Source organism: Coenobita brevimanus, chromosome 93, assembly GCF_032717465.1.
Source record: "Coenobita brevimanus isolate Jiangsu-jjx chromosome 93, ASM3271746v2, whole genome shotgun sequence".
In the NCBI taxonomy this organism is placed as follows: domain Eukaryota; kingdom Metazoa; phylum Arthropoda; class Malacostraca; order Decapoda; family Coenobitidae; genus Coenobita; species Coenobita brevimanus.
The window spans coordinates 41,204,604-41,228,083 of NC_137046.1; the positions used below are offsets into that span (position 1 = coordinate 41,204,604).

The 23,480-nt window shown below is 41.6% G+C and overlaps 1 protein-coding gene across 8 annotated transcripts in view; it reads left to right on the plus strand.

Moving 5' to 3' along the window:
- LOC145412514 (uncharacterized) overlaps window positions 1–23,480 on the plus strand; it is a 194,042-nt gene that overhangs the window by 71,307 nt on the left and 99,255 nt on the right. For all 8 annotated transcript variants that reach the window (XM_080282401.1, XM_080282402.1, XM_080282405.1 and 5 more), the window contains exons 10-11: window positions 1,131–1,214; window positions 9,499–9,588. In XM_080282401.1, the coding sequence (XP_080138527.1) occupies window positions 1,131–1,214; window positions 9,499–9,588 (174 nt within the window). The remainder of the gene's footprint in view (window positions 1–1,130; window positions 1,215–9,498; window positions 9,589–23,480) is intronic.

Sequence of the window (23,480 nt, forward strand, 5' to 3'; positions counted from 1 at the left end):
AGCTTGAAAACATTCCTATGCACTTTGTGGATACTCAGTAATGGTAAGTTGAACTGAGACTCCCTTTTCCAGCCTTGTGTAAGTATTCAGTAACATGTGTAAGTATTCAGTAACACTAAGTTGTAAATGCCAGTTTGATTTAATAATTGCTAGATCAGGGCTATACCACAGTGAGTTTTAGAATTAGTGTTGTTTATGACAGTATGGCTTGTTAGTGTTTGTGCCTCATGGTTATTGTGTATTGGTGAATTTTTAGTTGTGGAAATACTTGTAGCATGAGCACACATGAATAATACACACATTGCAGCAGTATATACCTAGTTTGTCCTCCCTCGCACGTGTTGAGTCATTTTGTCCAGGAGATGCTTGAGTCTATGCCTTTCATTTATTTTTTTATTTTTATTTATTTATATATTTTTGTATATATATTGAGAGGAGATGATCTTTCCTGCAGATATGGTTATTGCTTGACCTGTATCACCAGAGGGCAGTGTTCAAGCCTGCCTGTTTGAGTTGTACAATACATGGATTTGTTGTGTAGATGATTGACCCACCTTTGCTCCCTTAAACTGTTTCAATATGAGGATGTTTCTTTATTTGTACTGTTACCGTACTATTTTATTCAGCTTTGGGCAGACTTTTCTGAACTGGGAGAGTTATATAGAACCCTCATTAACCTCTTCACTGCAAGAGATCTCCCCCAAACTGGGTAAAATAGTTTGGTTGTAGAGAGAATAAACCAAAAGAGAAGTCATCATACTGAAGTGTTTAATATTTTTCCTTATGCTTGTGCCTCAATAATTGGCCTGTCCATCAGATGGCCTCAGCTACTGCGCATGTCATGTATTTTGTGTAGGCACCACAAGGACACTAAAGGGTCAGATGGCCTGTGGAATGGCTTCACTTTTGATTCATGGTAGTATTTGTTGATTATACCAGTTATATATAACTTTTTGACAAACTGCAATAATGTTTATCAAGTTTAATGTTGCTCCATAAAAATATTTCTTGTCAGTAAAGTTCATTGAACAGTTTAATGCAATATAATATTTGTAAAAAATCATATGCATAAAATTCCTATTTTCCTTTAAAAGTCTAATATTGTATGTTGTTTAATTCCTGCCTTGTAGGAGTTGCGTGAAAAGAACCACTCAGTCCTGAAGGCCTTATCGATCACAGAGGAAAATCTGATGGCTAGACTCAAGCAGGTGGATGTAAGTGCTGCCCTAGTCTTCTTGCTTACTGGTGGTACTTTTGAAATGACATCATCCAGCCACCCACTCAGCCAAACAAGCAGTGCAGACAATGTTAATGCATCCCAAATAAGTTTCCTTTTCAGTGTATATGGCGACAGCAGAGGTTTGATGGGTATGGAGTGTTTGTTGACTTGAATGGGTGTTGGCTATCAGTAGCTTTCAAAAGTATGGCTTTATTATTTTTTTATTTATATACTTTGCTCATTGCTGGTTTTGGTCAGGCAGATATGACTGTTGAATCATGATAGGAGCTACGTTTCTTAAGTTGGTAGTTTGCTGCTGCATTCTTGAGATGCTGGATGAACTTTCTCATTAGCTCTAGAGACTAGTAGCAACTCCAGACCAGTTTCTTAAGACTAATGCATAGCTGTTAAATTTGTGGCTAGTTTGTTAGGTGTACATTTAGTATAATTATGGATCAGGCTAATTAAATCATTTTGCATTAGATTGTTGCAAGAAGCAGTTTTAGCCATGAACACATTTTTGTTGCCACTTTACACAGTGATCTGGTGAATTACTGAATACAGTTATGCAGGAGAATCTTAGGTGTTATAAAACGAAAGTTAATATTGCATTTTAAATGACCTTCATCTTAACAAAACTAACCTGGTGCATGGTATTTTTACTTCCCAGTATGTCTGTTTGTGATGGGCTGCTGCATGGCAGTGAGCCATGTATGATTATGCACTGTAGTCTGTATTGTATATTTCTGTTGTTGCTTTTACCAGTATATTTTAGCTATATAGTTGGTAATGCCATCTGTCCATCCATCATCCAATCTTATGTTGCCCTATGAGGAGTATAGGTGCCTGGGGCTAGGCAAGTTGGTCCTGACATTTAAGATGAAAGTGACCTGCCACACTCATCCTTGTGTGGCATTATGTGAGCAATAAACCCCAATCACCCTGATTGGAGCATCTTAATTACCCACTAAACCACCAGATGCCATAATTATATGGTTACCACCCAGTGTAGTAAACGATTTCCTGGAGTACAGGAAACCATTTGGCTTGTCACTCAGTGAAGAGTCACCTATTGGCAGAAGGAAGAGGAAAGCAAGACAGAAGAGGGGGTGTAAAGTCACCCATAGGCAGAAGGAAGAGGAAAGACGGAAGGAAAGAAGACATAAGCGGATGCAAGGAAGAGAGGAAGGGGCAAACACTCAAAGCAATACTACCAATTCCACGAGAATTAAAAGCTCTGAAACGAAGTTAAAATCTATGCATACCAAATACACTCTGCCTGATGGCAAGGCTGTAGTTTTTAAGGTACCACCCTTGTTCTCATTAAATACTATAGATACCTGGTAAGAAAGGTACAAAGCATCTTATGCTTATTTCCTTCATATATATGGGTGACAGCTTGTTGAACTGGATGGGTTACTTTCTGAAAGAGAGTAGTTGTTTAAGTGTTGCCCTTAAATTATGGATATAATACTCAGTGTTCAGCTTTTCAATAACTTTTTGCAATCATTTCTGTAGTGAGAGAAATGCCCAGAAGCTATAAAATGATTGTAATGGGCGATGTAAAAGAGTAGGCACTTGTCCTGAGGATGACATAATGAGAAAATGATCATGGGAAATGACTGAAGGATATGTGCCAGGAAAGGAGGTTGTGCATTTGTAACTCGTATTTCAAACAAAGATGCACATAAATATACGTGGTATAGAGGGAACAGAGATGATGTTGAAAGGAGCCTGATTGATTACGTGCTTGTAGAGAAGTTGATGCTGGGAATGGTTGCTGATACGAGGACTGTGAGAGGACGAGGTGGAAGTCTGTCTGATCATATGATTGTGGTGTGCAAGATCAAGCTGAGAGGAGTGAGGTGGACCAGGAGAGAGAGAGAAACAGTCAGGGAGAAAGACTGAAAGTCGAGGAGCTGAGGATCAAAGAAATGGCAGATGAATACAGGACCAAAGTAGGGGTGGAGTTGGTGTCAGTGAATTGGAATGAAGTGGATCTAGACAGCCTGTGAAATGCATAAGGAATGCTTAGTTAGAAATAGCGGTATGTGGTGTGGCAAGAGTAACAACAAAGAAGAAAGGTATGGCATGGTGGGATGAAGAGGTTAAGAGAGTAGTGGAGGAAAAGAAGAAGTGGCTAGAGTGGATACCGAACAGGGGTTCATTTGAAATAAGAACTGAATATACTGGGAGCAAGAAGCATGTAAAGAGACTAGTGAAGAGGAAAAAAGGAGGTGGTAAAGGATAATCTAGGTAGAAAGATGAATGCAAATTACCCTGAAAATACGAAGTTATTCTGAAAAGAGATGCGGAAATGTAGAAGTGACGACAGATAGAAGTGTGAAAGTATGAAGGATGTAAGTGGTAGATGATTAATCCATTGGGATGAAGTGAGGACCAGATGGAAAGAATATTTTGAATGCCTGATGAATGGGAAGAGAGGGTGTAGAACAATTGTATTCATGATTGGTTTTGGGAGTGTGCCAAGATGGAATTCAGTGCCAGGAAATGTGACACTCGCAGAGATGAAGAACATTGTGAACTGGCTGAAAAATAGGAAAGCAGCTGAGGTTGATGAGTTGTATGCAGAGATGATTAAGTGCAGTGGAGAGAGCAGAATAAAGTACTTGTTGGAGATATGTAAGAAGGCATGGATGAGCAAAACTGCCAGCGGAGTGGAAAAAGGCTGTGATTGTACCCCTGTACAAAATTAAAGGTGAGCAAAGTGAGTGCAACAGTTATCATGGCATAAGTTTATTGAGTGTTGTAGGTAAGTTGGAGGGATATGGTGGATGAGTGTGTGAGAAAGAGAGGTATGGAAGTCATTGAGGCTAGGGGACTGACAAGAGATCAAGCTGCCTGGATGAATGTTGTGAGAAGTACATGATGAAGGATTTGGCACCTCTTTTTTAAGTGACAACATCCGAATTGACTCTGTCAGATAAATGTGTCGAAATGTTTTTGGCATATCAGATATAGCCAGGATTCTGGGGGCTTGAATGGCGAGTGAATGGAAGCGTGACCCATTGGATTGGGTAAACTCGGGCTGTCTTGATGTTGCTACTCCTTACCCTGTCCAAGGGTGGAAAAGTAGGTCTGGACGATTATGATGATGTAGGGAAGGTACATTCATCTCAGCTAAAGTGCACCTTCGCAAAGTGCGTCTCGCCTACTGTGCAACAGGGGTCTGACAATAATTGATTATTTAGAAAGTGTTTGTGGTAGGTGGGGGCGCTTACCATCCACTCACTCGATGTAGTGCTGCTCTCGGGTGTCTGCCCTTTCATCTCCTTGATCCTTCTTGCCTTCCATCCTCTTCTATCTTTCTTTCCTTCATCTTTCCTCGTCCTTCTGCCTACGGTTGACTTTATGCTCCCTCATCTGTCTTTCTTTCCTTCATTCATTCCTCTTCCTTCTGCTTGTGGATGACTTTACACTGAGTGACAAGCCAAATGGTTTCCTGTACACCAGGAAACCATTTACTATGTTGGGTGGTAACCATATAACCAAATTATGGCACCTGGTGGTTGAGTGGGTAATTACGATACTCCAGTCGGATTGAGCCGGTGAAGGTTTATATCCAAGGGGTGGTTGGGGTTTATTGCTCATGTAATGCCACTCAGGGATGAGTGAAGCTGGTCACTCTCATCTTAAATGTCAGGACCAACGTGCCTAGCCCTGGGCTCTGATGCTCCTCATGGGGCAATGTAGGATTGGATGATGAATGAAAGAAAGTGTGTTTGCTATTTGCAGTGTGCGACGAGCATGAAAAATTAAGGCAAATACGGTATTCTCTCGCAGCTCGTGAGTATAATTTGTAGCGTGCGATGGGTAAGGGTGAGGCTGGTGAGTATGTGTGGTGTGGTACGGCTGGTGTGTAAGTGGTGGCCACAGCAGCAGGGTGATGTCGTAATGTCAGTTATGTCTGACCTGGACTTTGAGGGTTTCCTGGAGCACTAACAGGCAGCACCTAACCTAGTGCAAATCAAGATGTGCATTTCATAAAACTGGCCACACAATATTGTGCTTTAAAAGCATTTGTTAATCACTCGCACAGTCGTCACCAGGGTTGCCATTTGGTATTTTTCATTACCAAATGTGGGGCAATTTGGTAATGAAAAATTCGATCAGTAATGATTCAGAATGATTAATTACCAAAAATTCGATCGGTAATGATTCAGAATGATTCATTACCAAAACTATTTTTCACATGTATGAGTGTACCAAGGATGGAGACGGTGGATTATCTTTTTTTTTTTTTTCCAAGAAAGAAGGAACCAAAGGCTAAGATCCCACAAACTGTTCCTTCCAAGAAAAAAAAAAAAAAAAAAATACAAAAGAGAGCCAAAACCCCTCCAGTAGTGATGAGAGTATTAGGAAGGCATGGGATGTGACCCATGCAGTACAGCTGTTGAGTGTTTTGATTCAGCTATTGTGGTACTGCCTGGGGTACCACAACAACAATTCACATTATCTTCCCTTTGTACAATGCTGGTAAGGATTTTAGTTTTCATAATAAGTATACAATATTCCTCTTTCATGTTTCTATTGTAAGTTTTCCTTTTGCATTTTAGTTAGGGATAGGTATTGGTGAATCAGTATACGAAAATTCAGGATGTGTCACCCATAAAGCCATTTTAACGTGGGATCTTATGTTTCGCAAGGTGCAATTTATAAAGTGCAACTGGCTTGTGTCGCCCATATTCATGCCTTTTACACGAGATGACTGTATATGGAAGAATTGTTATCAAGAAAGTAAGAGAGAGATCAGAAATCCTAGTGAGTGATGAACACGGGTTTAGGAGTGGCAGAGGATATGTGGATCAAATATTTGCAGTGAGACAGATAGTGGAGAAGGCTTGTGAGAAGGACTGTGAGGTGTTTATGACATTTATTTATTTATCTGGAAAAAGCATGTGACTAAGTAGACAGAGAAGGATTGTGGAAGGTTTTGCACTTGTATGGTGTAGATGATAAGCTGCTAGGTGTCGTCAAGAATTTTTATGACGGTATTGAGGCATGTGTAGGGGTAAATGGGCATCTAAGTGAATAGTTCACAATTTGTGTGGGCATGCGACAAGGTAGTGTGATGTCTTCATGGCTGTTCAATATATACCGTATATATATGTATACTGTATATATATATATATATATATATATATATACCATATTTGCTGGTGTATAAGGCCGACCTGTGTATAAGACTACTCCTAATATTTCCATACAGAATGAGGGTTTAGAGGTGCACTCTGCATAAGATGAGTCCCAACTCTTTAGATACAGGGAGCTTGCCTCTCCAGTAACCTCAGTCCTTTATCACTCTTCCCACTCACCAGTGAAGTGATACTGCAGTATTAACACATTGCTAAGCAACACAGCCTTTGGTTAGGTTTTACTTTAAGCCAGCTTCTTCTGTGGGTTTTACAGGCTATCTATGCTGCATATGCCATGTCCGATATCAAAATGGGTTATAATTTAATATTCAAGTTGTAACTCGTACTGTATTAAGAACTTAAAATCATGTTAATGTGAATTTTGTAAAATACGTTAAAGGAAAGTTACAGTTTATTAAAGTCATCACATAAACTGTCAGTGATTAAAAGCCTTCAAAATCAGTATCATCCATATGTGACATCATAAGTTCATAAACATCCTGCATTAAAGTTTGCAGTTCTTTGTCGTAAGGATCAAACTCTGAATTCAAAGGTGTAGCTTTGGCATCGGCTTCTTCCTCATCCACCCACAAAGTGTCATCTTCTGTTCCATCCACTGAACAGGATAATCCACATTTCTTAAAAGAATTGATGGCTCTTTCCACAGAAATATCATTCCATGCCTTGATAAAAAAAATCACAGCTCATCCAGACCTGAAGCACGCATATTCTGACCACTTGTATACGACTTTTTACCATTGATCATTCACTGGTTCCATTGCTCATGGATGTGGTCTTTGAATGGTTTATTCAGACAGACATCAGGTGGTTGTAGGACTGAAGTTATTTCACCAGGAATAATGGCATTTTCACTTGTTTATCACTGTTGGTAATGAGCCCTGCTTCAGATTGGCAACCCTGTGCTCGGTGGTAATTTGTAAACAACCCAACCAGTCGCTATCGAGACACACAATGGTGTTCATGGCATGGACTTAACAAGTTACTCATCTTTCTTATGTCTTCATGGCCATATCCATTATGATATTTTTTATAAAAGTTTGCATTCATGGAGAAATTAAGTTGTATTTGATGCTGATGATAGTAATTTCAACAGTTTTGGACCATATATGTACTATGTTCTAGGAAATAGGGTTAAGGTGAATGTTTGGTGATGTTCCCTATCACGCCTGTGAATCCCATAACCATAGGATGTACAGGTTAGGATTTTATGCTGGGTATTTAGGACAACCCCCAATTTTGGGCATTTTTTTTAATGAGGTTCAAGAGTCGTCCTGTACACTGGCAAATACGGTATGGATGGGGTGATGAGAGAAGGAAAAACATGAGTAATGGAGAGAGGGATGGCATTGGTAATGGATGGTGGTAGGTGGAAGATTTCAAATTTGTTGTATGCTGATTATGCAGTGCTACTTGCAAATACCAGACAAGAACTTGGTAAGCTAGTGCAGAGTTTTGTTGATGTCTGTCAGTGTCGTGCCTTGATAGTAAATGTAGAAAAGAATAAAGCGATGGTAATTGAGAGAGAAGGTGACCCCCAGTGTGATGTTACAGTGAATGGAAAGAGACTGTAATTGGTGAGAGAGTTCAGATACCTGGGAAATGATAGAGAAGAGAGGAAAATGTTCCAAAGAAGTGAAAAGTAGAGTAACACTAGGAAAGAAAGTAGCTTTTGCTGTGAAAGCCTTGATAAGAAACAGAGGCTTGAGTATTGCAGCTGCACGAGGCTTACTTGAAGGAGTGTTAGTGCCAACTTTAAATATATGGATGTGAGACTAGGGTGTGGCATGAAAATGAAAAGTCAAGAGTGAGAGCAGTGGAGATGGGACTGATGAGGAAATATGTGGAGTATGGAGAGTGGATAGGATACGGAATAATGTGATTCATGAAAGATGCGGTATGAGGAAGTCTGTGGACACCAGAATTGAAGAGAGTGTACTGAGATGGTATGGTCATATGGAGAGAATAGGTAAGAATAGAGTGGTAAAGAAGGTATATCTGAGCGAATTTGAAGGAGGGAAGAGGCAAGGAAGGCCAAGGAGAAGGTGGAGGGATACGGTGGATGAGTGTACGAGGAGGAGGGGAATGGAAGTCATTGAGGCTTGGGAACAGACAAGAGATTGAGCTGGCTGGATGAATGTTGAGAAGGAGTGCATGATCAAGGATTTGGCACCACTTTTTTATTTGACAGCATTCAGATTGACTCTATCTGATACTTTTCTGTGAAGCTACAGAATGTGTTAAATGTTTTTGGCGTATCAGATAGTGCCAGGATTCCGGGGGTTTGAATGATGAGTGAATGGAAGCATGGCCCATTGGATTGGGCAAACTTGGGCTGTCTGGATCTTGCTGCTCCTCACTCTGCCCTTGGGTGGGAAAGGATGTCTGAATGATGATGATGATGATTGTGTAATGACACATAGTAATAATATAATTTGTTTCAGGTGTTCAGCATTAAGATTCTGTATATAGAATTAGTGTCATTGTACTGTATGTAGTAAAAAGTGACATGGCCAGTGTATATACTGGCTTTTCTTGAAGTTTGTAATTTTAGCTTTTGACATTGTATATCTATCTTTATCTATCTATCTATTGCCCGATGCCCTAATCCCGCAGAGGATGGCTGCAGACAAAACGTCTCCAAGTTGCTCTGTCACCCACCATTTGACTACCCTCCCCCCAGCTCACTCCCCCCAGCTCACTCCCCCCTCCCTCATATACCTCTCAACTCCATCCCTTCACCTCATCCTCAGTTTTCCCCTCCCTCTCTCTCCCTCCACTTCACCTACATACACCCTCTTAGTCAGTCTTTCATTCTCCATTCTCTCCACATGTCCAAACCACCTCAGTGTATTTCTCCTAATTTTCTCAACTAGATCCACATCCACCCCACAACGTTGTATATAGCGATAAATATTCTATTTTCATTTATTTACTGTCTTAAATGTCAAGACCAACTTGGCTAGGCCTGGGCTCCTACACTTCTCTTGGAGCAACACAGGTTTAGGTGATGTATGTATTTATGTATGTTGTTTTTTCTTTTATGTTGTATGGTACTGTTGTATATGCATGCCTGAAGATTAATGGATGTATCTGTACTGCCAGGAAGCGACAGGTGTAGTGGAGGAGGAAAAGACAAAGGTGCGTGCCGTCCTAAGAAGAATCTTCCCAGAGGTTGTGGTTGACGATGCTCTGGTAAGTATACGACTCCCACTTTTAGCTGTAATATTTGTGGATGTGCTAAGTGATGCATTTTTCATGGACAAAACCAGGGTGTGAAGTTTTGTTTGATTGTAGTTTAGATACATTCATAGGACCTGGGAACATTAGTTTTATAATGAAATTGTTAATATAAATCATACAGAACACAAGTAATGGGAAAACTTTACTTCCTGTTTTATTTTTATTAGTTCTAATCACTGATTCCAAAATGTTATTAAGGTAAGACATTAAGATAGTTATGCATTGCTTTTTTGTGTCCATTACCTGCCCATGAATACCATAGTTGCAGCTGTTATCCACCCTGAAGTTAAACATGGTTCCACATACAGTTTGTGTCAGTGGTAGCATGAAGCTCTTTTATGCTCCTTTTTATTTTTGCCATAAGTGCTGAGAATTAGTGAAGAATTAGTGTCCTACAGCAGTTGTTCCCATTTCAGGCCCTTCCTGTTAGGAAAAAGGCATTCAAGGTAAAACCAGTTGTTAGTCATGCTTTTCTAAAATGCTGACATCCATCAAATTAAAATGTCTAAATGAACATGAATAACAAGGTTCCGGGCCTTTTACAGTGTAATGTTGAAACTGCAGTATGAAGCAGTCTTAATATCTCAGTGTTTTCGCATTTTATTGTTCGTAATCATTCATGGCATAATATTTATGCAGAAGTTTAACAGTCGGGTTTGCAATGAATATAATTGTACAGTGTTCTCAAATTGTGCTTCATATGTGTACTCAGCTTCACAAGAAAGATCAGGGTTCTTCAGTACAGCTGTGTAATAACTAATTGCTCTGAAATTTGCAAGATATGGGAAATTCATCTGCCAGAAGGAGTCAGTTAATTGTTTAAGAAACTGAAAATAATATGATGGGAAGATTTTGATGTATAATAATTTATAGCCTGAGAATACAGTATGCAAACTAAGAAGTTAAAAATCATTCACATGTAAGAACTGAACCGGAAAGGTTCTGTAGCATTGTTGTAAAGTATATGCTAATGAAGGTCTAATGACTAGATCACTTTATAGCTGAACTTAGCCCCTCCTGCCCTCAAACTCATTCATATACAGGCTGTCACAGAACTTAATGCACTAACTTCAGGAAATTACTGAAGGCATTCTAAGGTACAGATGTCCTGTGAACATATGTTGAATTTCCAACTGCGATGGAATATTGGGTTTTTGAATTGAGGGATGGTGGCAGGGAAAACCACCCTTTTCCCTCTTAGGTGCCAGCCTCAGTATGCAACAGTAATGGCAGGTAAACCACTCATTTCCTTCCTAGTTATGGGCTACATCTGGCTGGAGCTCCTTAACCCACTAGACCACTAGCCATCCATTTGTCAGTTGAATATTACTACCTTTTATAGTTAACTGTTTGGCTTGTCTTTCAGTGTAGTCATTTAAGTTTGCACTATATCATAAGTAGATACAGAGTTATAAACTACCAGTAAAGTACGCTTTGTGAGCTCCTGACAAGGGCACGAGCATTTGCACGTATGCATATCATCATAATTTTATCTTAGCGTAAACTTTCTACATTTCCTGTGAGGTAATTGAACAGTAACACAAAAATAATTTAAATTAAATTTCTCTCTCTCTCTCTCTCTCTCTGGTGCACAACACACACACACACACACACACAACTTGCGAGTGTGCAGTCAACATATAGAAATGAAAAACAACTCATACCTTGCATGTGTGACTTTCATAGTGCTTTAGATCTGCTTCATTGTGGAGCATGTCAATTGAAGCCCACGGTACATTCCCATGGAAAGCTGGGATTTCAAGGGGATTCTTTAGTCTCATGAGTAAAAATATAGCTAAAATCAAAATTTATTGAATGTATTGACTACCTTCTGAAAGAATCATTTCTCTGTCTTACATAGTGGAAAAGTTATTAGCCTCTGAAAACCATCATGGTCTGGCTGTGTCGTGTCGGGCTGCTCATTTCTCAGCTGAATGTAAACATCAATTTTGCTATGCTTGCTAGATCACTTATAATAAACAACCTCTCCAGATAAATTGTAATAACCCAAGAATAAAACAATGGAGTGTTGAGTTTGGCAATGTGATGGAAGTAGTGAAAGCTCAATTATCCTTGTTCAGAATACAGGATACAGATTTTGGCACATGCGGGCTGTGACCAAATGACACAGTGGTACGGTAAAACATAAAATTATCTGTATGATAGCTTCCATTTTAACAGTGAGCGTCTGGTTGCTAGCGAGCGAGCCACGGGTAAGCAGGAGTGAGTCTGCCCCCCACCCATGCCTCCCGTTCATGACCCACTTCCAAGATTGGTAGGGTGGAGTTTGATGAAGCAATTGATAAAGAAGGGAAGCCACCACCAGGGAGATGCTCTTGTTTGCTCAGTTGCTAAGTATGAAGCATCTGGCCAAATCATTTCTTCTCCCTGAGAGTCTTATGTTTTTCTGATAATTTCTGGGGTGGTATATAAACTTTTCTTGGTAAATCTGTTTTCCCATTCATCTAGCTGTTCCGCTGTGGTAACTCTTATTTGATTTGTCAGCGTAATGGTGGAGGGGACTGTCTTAAGCTAAATGTTTAATTAAACCTAACCTGACATACAATAACTGTACATAATAGTTTAACCTAACCTAACCAACATTTGGGAAATGGAGATAACGAAATCCACCTTTGAGTGCATTAAAATTCTTCCATTGCGCTGGAAACAAACAATCGTAGGAATGGCTTAACCCCTCAGTGGCTGTGGGTTCAGAAATTTGTATGCTTCCTGGCCAGCCCCGGGACCATTTTTTCTGAGTTCTAAAATCAATTTCTTTTTCTTACAGATGTGAAGAGAATCTGGTTCACTTGGCAATGTGTTTTTTAGCTTCCTAAACTGATCCTGTGATTTACTGTATTCACGAAAGAATTAATAAAATTACAGTGCACGTGCCATATGGACAAAAACATCCTTGATGAAGTGACCTCCTTGTTGCGTAGGATGGTAGTGTAGGGCCATGGAAGTATATGAGTGACCTTCGTTCCCTTCATATAATTTTTTTTTTTTTTTTTTTTTTTTTTTTTTTTTTTTTTAAGCCCGCACTAACCCTACGTCACTGCCCGGTACGGTAAAGCATTGTTCAATGCGGGGGCTATTAACCCTTTAACCGCGGGCATTGTTCTGACCCGACTGGCCTCTCCCATGGGGGTTCCACCAAAATGTAAACAAACCTTTAAAACTTTATAACTATGCACAGAATAAAGCTAGAGCAAAAAATAAGGTACCATTAGAAAGTACTAGCCTTCAGCTTTGAAGTGATGTAGGTTTCATGACTTCGTGGACTTTCACTGGATGGGCAGTGCCGTTGGAAGTGAGCGATCTAAAATAACTATTTTTCGCCTCACACACCAGTACCAAATGCCAACCACACTCTGATAATAATACTGTAAACATATATGAACACTGCACATACGATAAACAACCACTCTGTGTTCACTGAGGTAGTAAAAGGCACTGTAATTGCCCTCACTTCACTTCCGCATCACACGCTCACTGACGTTTGGTTAGCGGCGATGTTTTCATTATTTCTAACTTATATTATTATGTTACATATAATCTGGGCAATATACATTATATTTACACTGCACTTATTACTATATTGCGTCACTGTTGCATCACAGAATCACAGCAGTGCCGCAGATTTTCTTATTACCATATCACTTATATACTGGCCAAATTTACATTATTTTCTAGATAAAATATCCCTTATTACTACACTGTACAATTATTGGTAAAGCACGTCACTGTTGCATCACAGAATCACAGCAGTGCCGCAGAGTTTCTTATTACCAATCACTTGTATACAGTAATCCCGCATTTTTTGCGGATTTTTTGTCTACGGTTTTGCCCTCTCGCGGATTTTCTTAGCATTAATAAGTTCAACAAAAATATCCTTGAATATACAGAAAAAAAAAAAAAAAAATGAAATTCCCGCAGCTTCCAATTGTAGCGCGGTAAACTCACGCCACCCTCTGTCCCTTTCCCGTGGCCCCTTTGCCAGTGTTACCATATCTAGCATAATTTTATTCTTTTAGCATAATTTTGATCAAATTTTCGAGTCTGGAATATTTTTTAACATATTAGAAGTTTTAGAATCATTCTAGCATAATTTTGAATGGAATGGAATATTTTTAGAATCATTTTATAAAAGCTACAAATCAGAGAGAGAGAGAGAGAGGACTAAGGTAAGATGTTTGAATAATTGGTTACTTTCAGTTTGGGCTTGGTTGGGTTGGATTAGGTTAGGTTAGGTTAGGTTAGGTTGGATTAGGTTAGGTTAGGTTTTAGGTTAGGTTCGGTTAGGTTAGGTTAGGATAAGTTTGAGCTTTGTACTTTACCCATGAAACCTAGGTTTTTCCGATGGATTTTGGTATGATTCATTCGATTTTCAGCTTCATTTCAGTCGGAAATGACCATTTTCTGTGTTTTCCCCCCTCCCTATAACCCCCGATTCCCCAAAGATCCCTCATTATTTCAGGGGGATGGGGGGGGGGTCTTAACTCAAAATCTCGTTATTTCCGACGGAAACGATGCTCAAAATCGAACGAATCACATCAAAATCCATCAGAAGAACGTAAGTTTCGTGGGAAAAAGCAGTATGGGTAGATACCGATATTTATCCTCTTACTGTATGTAGGTTCATTTTAATATTTTCATAGTAAACAATACATAATTAATATGTTGCACGAATATGTATAGAATTTTATCATTTAGCTTCAAGTTAGCATAATTCATTTTTTACTTGGAACAAATATGCTCAATCTAGCATAATTTTTTCATTGCCCTAGCATAATTTCGTTGTTTGGATATGGCAACACTGCTCTCTGTCCCGCATTCTTCAGTCCACGCCTGACTGCCTTAAGTGGCTGTTGTGGTTGTAACCACACTATGATATGAGCCTCTTACCTCCCACTTGCTTTCCACATGGCCCCAGGACGTAAGCCAGCCTCACCAAGGGCTAATAATACAATTAGTAAGAACTCCAAAGTGACAAAACGATCAAGTTATGACCTTAGCAGAGAAAATTGTGTTACTGGACAAGCTAAGAAGCGACCGTGCGAGTGTTTGCTATCGCCAGTTAATGCATCTTTTTATTTTGTACTGTTTTGTTAATAAATGTGTAGATAATTGTGTATTACAGTACGGTGTTACGTTTTTCCTTCATAATGGAGTATGTGCTTTCAATCTTGTAAGAAGGTATTTCGGGATGAGTATGGAGGTTTCGGGACAATTCGCAGTCACAACAAACACAAAACAATTCGCCTTCATTAATGAAGATAGCTATGGGTGACGCTAGAATATAATTCAAAGGCGACTACAGCGAGGAAGAAACAAGTTAATTATTGACTAAAGGTGCAACTAATAAATAATATCCAGAACCTACGCTACTGAACATAGACTGCTGGATCCCCCTGAAATATAGTTATCAAAGTATTGATTAATTAATAATAAGTATATTGATGAAAGTATTGATTAGTATATTTATAGAATGGCGGGGAATCGTCCAGGGTGCGAATTGTTCTGAAGGGGAATCGTCCATGTTTTGACGGGGAATTGTCTGACGGCGAATTGTCTCGCAATCAGTATGGACATGGACTGTGTGATGGGCAGCATGGTGGACACAAGTGCAAGTTTTCAATTGTTAATAGAGTATTCGCGGAATTGACTTTTCGCGGGGGTTACAAGAACGTAACTACCGCGAAATATGCGGGATTACTGTACTGGCCAATATATACATTATTTTCTAGGTAAGATATCCCTTGTTACTACATTATACAATTATTGGTAAAGCATGTCACTGTCGCATCAGAGAATCACAGCAGTGCCGCAGATTTTCTTATTACCATATCACTTATTATACTGGCCAATATTTACATTGTTTTCTGGGTAAAATATTCCTTATTTCTACATTATCCCTTATACAATTATTGGTAAAGCACGTCACTGTCGCGTCACTGTAGATCACTGTCACTTTCAGTATTTACTTAGAGAGTGGTACTCGGCAAAGCAGGGAGTCACACAGAGAGCGACTTGGCATTCCTGGCACTGGTGTGTGCTCATTTTTCTCGCCCGAGGCCTCCGTGTGATGTTATGACACACACTGCAGCGGCCCTGTGACAACCTGCCACCTGCGGTGAGAGGAAGTTTCACAAGCTGGTTCCGGGTCATGTAATTGCGGCACTCAAGATGGTCAGGTTGTGTATCAGTGTCGCCTCGGGACCAATGCCGTCACTTGACCAAATCTTGCAAGCAGCTGCTGCACAACATTCTTGGAGAACTGTCTCAGGGATGGTTGCCTTATGCCCCCGACTTGTGTCTTGTAGAGGAGGAAGGCGTTGAGCATGCGCATATCGGGCATGTGGAGGCAAGCCTTCCTGTACCATTGAGTGTTTCTCCTGAGACAGTCTGTCTCACTGATCATCATGTCAGACTTATCAACAAGTCTCGTGTTGATATTGTAGTCAGTGACGGTATCTGGCTTCATGATTGCCTCTCCCGTCCTGTAGCTGACCTTCCCAATTCTCTGCAATTCCCACTTGTGAATGGTGCTGAGCATATTCACGACCTTGTCGTGCCACTTGATCACCAGAAGCTTGTCAGACTTCTTCAGGTGCACATCTCCCTTGGATGAGGATGATGCTTCAGGGAAACTTGGCCACTCTTTCCTGTGGCTCCGTACAGTGCCAACAGTGCCGATGCCATGTTCAGCCAGGTATTTGGCGAGTTCCCGTGCTGTGTAGTAATTGTCCGTGTACAGCACATGATTCCCACCAAAATATCTCTCCATCAGCAATTTTACTACGGAGCCAGAGAAGCCAAGGGGGTCGTTCCTGTCCACGTCGATTGTGCTAGCAGAGTAGATAACGAAGTCAAGGATATACCCCGTCTCACAGTCATATGGCACAAAGAACTTTATTCCAAAGCGGTGGCGTTTGCTGGGGATGTACTGCATGAATTCGAGACGTCCTCTGAACAATACCAGGGATTCATCTATGACGACTTTTTGCATAGGACGGAAAAATCGCACAAATCGATCCCTAATCTTGTTGAGGAAATCCCTCACTTTCCACAAAGGGTCAGTTTGGGACAGGTTTTCATTGTCAGCAAAGTGCAGGTATCCTAGTACCTGTCGGAACCGATCTCATAACATGTACTTCCCGAATGTTGGGGTTGAAGTGATGTCATCGACCAGCCAGTACTCCTCCAACTCATGTTTCTTGACATGGGGCATCAAGAACATGAGAGCAAAGAACACACACAGCTCTCTGATCCCTACAGGCAACCACGACACCTGCTTTGGTGAGCCAATAGGTCCCAGCCCTTCTGTAGCACACTGAGCTGTATACCTATTGGTCTCATCGCTGACAAATTGCATAATTTCATCATCCATGAAGGCCAGGAAGTAGTCCACAAAGTCATCTCCGGCATTGCATGGGAAGGCAGGCTGTATACTGGCGTTCGTCATGTCAAACGGCGGATTGTGTTGCTGAAAATCAGCAGTCAGACCACACAAATGCATCCATTTTCCCGATGCGTGGTTCAGTGCCAGTGTCAGGTGGAGTTGCACTCTTTTTCCTGGTGAGGAGGAGTTGAGATGGAGGCAGTGGGTGAGGCAGGAGCTGAGCGGGAGGGGGGTGAGCGGGCAGGAGCTGGGCAGTGGGCAGGCGGGTGGGTTACTGACCTGATGTGAGGTAAAGCCTGACCTCGCTTTGTTCCCCGTTTATCACCCTGCTTTGCCCTCTGGCTGCCATGCATCCCCTTTGTTCTAGCCCGGCCTGCCCTGCCTACCCTGCCTGCCTGGCCTGCCTTCCCTTGCTGTGCAGGCTCTGGCAATGCATATTCCACTGAGGAGAGGGCACAGCAGAAGATGAAGATGATGTGAGGGCAGTAGGGCTAGGGGAACGGGAAAGTGGTGGGAAATGCTTGCTAGGGCCGGGTGTAGGAGACGTAGCTCTCCACTTCACTCCCTTCCCATGTGCTACACCCATTTTCCCCATGGGTGCCTTCCCTTTTCGTGAGTAAGTTGTGGGCAGTGTGGGGGAGACAACCTGCACAATTTCATCACTGTCACTGCCCAATTGCTCACCCATAACCGGTTCCCCAGCAATAAGAGCATAATCTTCACTGCTTGCGGTTATGGTATCACTTTTACTGCCACAATCCATTGTCGTACTCACAGTTTTATCGAGCTTCGTCCTAATTTCTGGGGTGCTCAACCCCTTCTGCCTCGCCATCAGGAGTTCCTTCTTTGGTGTAGAGGTTGAAGGCACACTAGCACCAGGATTTTCCGAGGAGGAAGTGAGAGATGAGGACTCGGGATGGAGCGCCATTATCACACACAGAGCTGGACAGATACTGACTGATGCGTGTCTGGGCAGGGGTGAGGTGGGCCCCCAGGGGGTGGGAGGAGGGAGGTGGGGGAGGGCTGGAGTGAAAGAACTTGATAGCTACTCTTGCGTGAAATAATTGGCGTGCGGAAAAAATGTGCGGTATTCAAAATATTCACGAACATTCGAGAATGACACCCGCGGTTTGGTCCAGTTTTTTCAACGTCACTCTGGAATGACACCCGCAGTTAAAGGGTTAAGGGGCTAATGGAATACATTGTTGTTTGTATCAACACTCCCTCTTTAACACAGTCACAAAAACGAACAAAGAATGAGCACTAAATGTACACATAACTTAATCAGCAGAAAGACCTTACCAGTTCAATTCATATTCCTCCACTTTGTTTTCTCTATTTTTTGGACTATTTCAGGATGGTAAGTTATCTTTAATTGACCCCCCCCATTATTATCATCACGTTCCTTAACCCCTTAATAGCCCGGTGTTGATAACGCTTTAACGAATCAGCGTCAGTGACGTCAAGTTAAGCAAGCTATTTATATAAAAAAAAAAAAAGAGGGGGGGGCAAACAGTTATGGGAAGGGAATGAAAGTCACTGGTATGCTTTCATGACCTTACGCTACCATCCCAAGCAGTCAGGCGATCACTTTATCCTGGATGTTTTTGCCGATATGGCACATGCACCTTAATTTTATGACATTTCGTGAACCATAGCAAATCACAGGATAGGTTTAGGATGCTACAAAGCAGGTGACCAGGTTGAACCATAGTGAATCACAGGATGGGTTTAGGAAGCTAAAAAGCAGGTGGCCAGGTGAGCCGGACAATTCTCTTCACATCTGTAAAAAAAAAAAAGAATTGATTTATGGTAGGTGGTGGCGACCATCATCCGCTCACTTGATGTAGAGCTCCCTACTTCTTCCTTAGCCTTTATCATTCTTTTTCTGTGTCTGCCCTCCTCTCTTCATATTTCTCCCATCTTTCCTATCACTTCTTATTGCTTTTCTTTCCTTTACAGGTGGCTTTACATTGAATGACAAGCCAAATGGTTTCTTGTAAGCCAAGAAACCATTTACTACGCTGGGTGGTAACCATATAACCCAACCATACGTGCTCCCTACGTGTCAACAAGTGGGTTGGTGGAGGATTAGTGCCCCTCCCCATAAAACAAATAACTCAAAGTCAAATGGCAACCCCTTACGGGATTGTGGCATCTGGCAATAGATAGATAGATAGATTTTAGAACTCTGAAAAAATTGTCCCATGGCTGGACAGGGAGGCATGCAAATTTCTGAACACACTGCCATTGAGGAGTTAATAAAATCAGTTTAACAGCACTTCTTTTGTTTCTGCCTCATTAATTGTGATTTCAGACTATTCGGGCACCCTTTCACGCCATATAGCCGGAAAGATCGGGCTGTTACTGTAGTGGTTTCTCCTGCTGCCACCATTTAGATTGCCAGCACTCCATAACAGATCTGCTTATTGAATAGGCTGTGTATATCTTAGAATGGCCTTGGGAATCACCTCACAAAGTCGGTCCAAGTCCTGGGACACCCTATACTATTTTCACCTTCCATTTCATAGCTAATCTGATTGTAACCATGCAATCCAACTACACATTTGTGTACCCTTTTATCGGTACGTCTTCCAACCTGGGAGGTATTATTTGAGTGCAGTGTAACAATTGTGACTACATTCTTAATAACTGGCCCTGGAAGTATTGGGTTCATCACACTGAGACAGAGAACTCTGACACAAGTACATTGAAAGAAAGTCTTACCAGAGATTCTAGTTTGTGCTTGTGCTCTCTTGCATACACACGTATTGGAGATATTACATTTCTTAAACTGAGTGTAGCATTGTTGTTGCCTGGGATGGCAGAAAAGAAATTATTAATGCATTGTGTGTGTTTTGGGAGCAACAAATAGGAAGAGGATGATTGGAAATGAAAATCCCCTTCCCCTTAAAAAAAAAAAAAAAAAAAGCTTTAGTCTAACTCAAAAGGTACAGTCCATAAAGAGGGAGAAACACAGGAAGAGGACAATTAAAAAAAAGTAGATAGTAAGGCTTTATATTATATATATATATATATATATATATATATATATATATATATATATATATACATACATAACTATATATATATAGTTATATATATACATACATATATATAATATATATATATAGATATATATATACATATATATATATATATATATATAGAGAGAGAGAGAGAGAGAGAGAGAGAGAGAGAGATAGAGAGAGAGATAAAATACCTGTGAGGTAGTCAGGATTCCAGAGGCCTGAATGGTAACTGATTGCTTGGCCCATTTCACTGAGGATGCAATGGGTTAGTTATCCTTCTGTTGTTTTCATTGCTTTTTAAACTCTGCCTCACCTCATCTGTAGGAGGTGTTGGGGGGGAGGGGAGAAAGTCAAGATGAATGATGTGTAAATGATTTTGTGGTGCATATCAGTGGGCAAGCTGTTGACATTTCTGCCACTTTTACACTTTCTCTTTTGTCTGTAGAACTCACTTCACCTTATCTTTTTAAGTGGGAAAAATAGATCCCACTTCATTTTATATTTTCAAGTAAGAATGAGGGGTGTTAAGATGATTCCAGTTCTCTAGCTTCAGAAATTTCCATGCCATGCTTTCTCATATAGTACAGATTTTCTGGACCATGCTTTACCACATTGTTGCTTCCCGTATCCTTTCATCTTATTGGCCTACCATGCCTCTTCCCTTAACCCCTAAAACGCGGCTGTGTACGCGCGGTCCCCCCCCTGTGGCGGGGTTGTAGCGGGGTCTGAGTACCTGTGGAAAAATATTAGCCAAAAATCATAGATTAACCCTAGAGCATTAAAATTTTTAAGGCATATATTACTTACATTCAGCTATCTCCTGAGCCACATGTTGAGCCTTCGTTGACTACCCAAGGACTTGTGAAGACTTGCAAAGTTAGGTAACAAAGTCTTCACTCTCACACCACCAGAAACCCGGTTTTCTTTCTACCACAGCCTCAATCTGTCACAGTACACTTTATACAACAACGTACAGGTTGTTTGGAATCCGTATTTGTAAATAAGAGCTGAAAATAAGGCTAACATGGACGGAGCGCACGGCCGACATGCAGCGCGGTGGCGATCTTCCCGTCAATATTGTCACATTTGCCTTTTCTCGGCAAAAAACACGTATACTCCTTTTTTTTCCATCATAGGACTTCGCAAACGTTTGCCTGTCACTATTACGGTAATAAAAATCAGTGTCACTGCCAGTATTGTGGACTGGGAATGAGGAAGACCACCGCGGCGCGAGTTTATTCAGCCTTACGGCAGGCACTTTATTCTCGCTCCTGTCGGCCACTCGCACTTCATTTCTATCGCTCACTTTCACTGTATCTTTTTTTTTTTTTTGCCTTATTCATCAGTGTCACTGTCCAGTGTTATAAAAATAATATTTTATACACAAAAAACTTTTACTTTCAGAACATAGAATAGGAAAATATGCTTTTATCTTTTTACACTGGAGTGACTGTCACTCGCAATACTTATATGATTACTATGTACAATTATTTACAACAAAAACACTGTAACTGTCAGTGCTTTTACAAGTACATACACTAATTTACACTCATCAGGCTGTCACTGTCAGCACGTAAAAGAAAACTAAACAATATTATCACTGTCACTCTCAGTATTTTTCCCAATATTTTTACCCTTATTTTCAAAATCTACTTAGGCTGTGGTAGTCGAAAAAACACGGGTAAGCACAGAGGGGAACTTTGCACTCTTTGCACTGCAAGGAGGTGCGCCTAAAAGTTCTTTCCTGCCTGGTAGTGTGGCTGCACACATGACACCTCCTCAGTGCTTTCCCCCTCTTTGCAGTGGCTGGCAGTGGCTCCAGGCGGTGTCGCTGAAGGTAGGCCATACACTGTAGGCGGTCTGGAGGTGTGTGAGGGTGGCGTTTGGGACCTGTTGAAAGCACCTGGCCATAACGCTGAAGCAGCTGGTAGACACAAGTCTTGGAGAATCTTCTGAGAGAGTAGTTGGCTGGCTTCCTGTTCTTGATTTTATACAGGATGAAGGCGTTCAACATGCACATGTCAATCAAGTGCAAGAACACCTTCCTGTACCAACGACGATTTTTCCTCAGACAGTCAATCTCTCCAATCATCATATCCGACTTGTCCACCAGCCGCATATTGACGTTATAGTCAATTACAGCATCAGGCTTCATCACAGGCTCGCCAGTCCTTCTGTCGACCTTCCCTGTTGCCAGCATTTCACCCTTGTGTACTGTGGTGAGCATGTTCACGACTCTCTTATCATGCCACCTGATCGCAAGCATCTTGTCAGATTTCTTCAGGTGCACGTCTCCCCGCTTTGACTTTTCAGCCTCTGGGAAGGCAGGGTAATGTGCCCTGTTACTTCTGACAGTGCCACAGGAGCCGACGCCGTGTTCAGAAAGGTACTTGGCGAGTTTTGGAGCTGTATAATAATTGTCCGTATACAGGACATGATTCTCGCCAAAGTACTTTTCCAAAAGCACTTTCACCACAGAACCAGAGAATCCAAGGGGGTCAGTCTTATCCAAGTCGACATTGCTGGCGGTGTAGATGACGAAGTCAAGGATGAACCCCGTCTTGCAGTCACACAGCACGAAAAACTTGATTCCAAAGCGGTGGCGTTTGCTTGGAATGTACTGGACGAACCGAAGACGACCCCTGAACAATACCAAAGACTCGTCAATCACGACTTTCTTGAAAGGGCGCAAGAACCTCGTAAACTTATCTTTGATCATGTTCAGGATTCCCCTCACTTTCCATAATGGGTCAGTTTGGGAAGGCTCATCATTATTCGCGAAGTGAAGATAAGTCATCAGCTGCCTAAAACGATCGCGGCTCATGTATTTATTGAATATTGGTGTTGGGCACAGCTCGTCGGAACCCCAGTACTCTTCCAACTTATGCTTCCAGTTGTGCGGCATAAGCAACATCAAGGCAATAAATACAAAAAGCTCGCGGATCGTCAAAGGCACCCATGATGCCATCCGCGACGTGGATGGCGTCGCAGCCTCACCTTCTTCTTCGCGAATTGGCGCACATTGCCCCTCGTACCTGTTGGTCTCGGTACAGATGTGCTGCATAACCTCGTCGTCAAGGAAGGCCAACAGGTAGTCAACACATTCACCATCGTCGTCCACAGGGAAGTCAGCCTGAAGTCCACACTCACTTTCGTCAAAGGGCAGATCTTCAGGCACAAAATCTGATCTCTCTGACCACACAAAAGCATCTAAAGTTCCCTGCCTAGGCTGGGAGGTGCTTGGGGCGGCGGGGGGTGAGGCAGGTCGTGTGGGAGTGGGTGAGGCAGGCTGGGCAATAGTAGGTAAGGGAGAGGTTATCCCAGGCCGTGTTGGTGTTGTGGTGGTGGTGGTGGTGGTTGGAGGGAGATTATCGCTTGGGTCAAGGTCACCCGCGGTGGCGTGACTC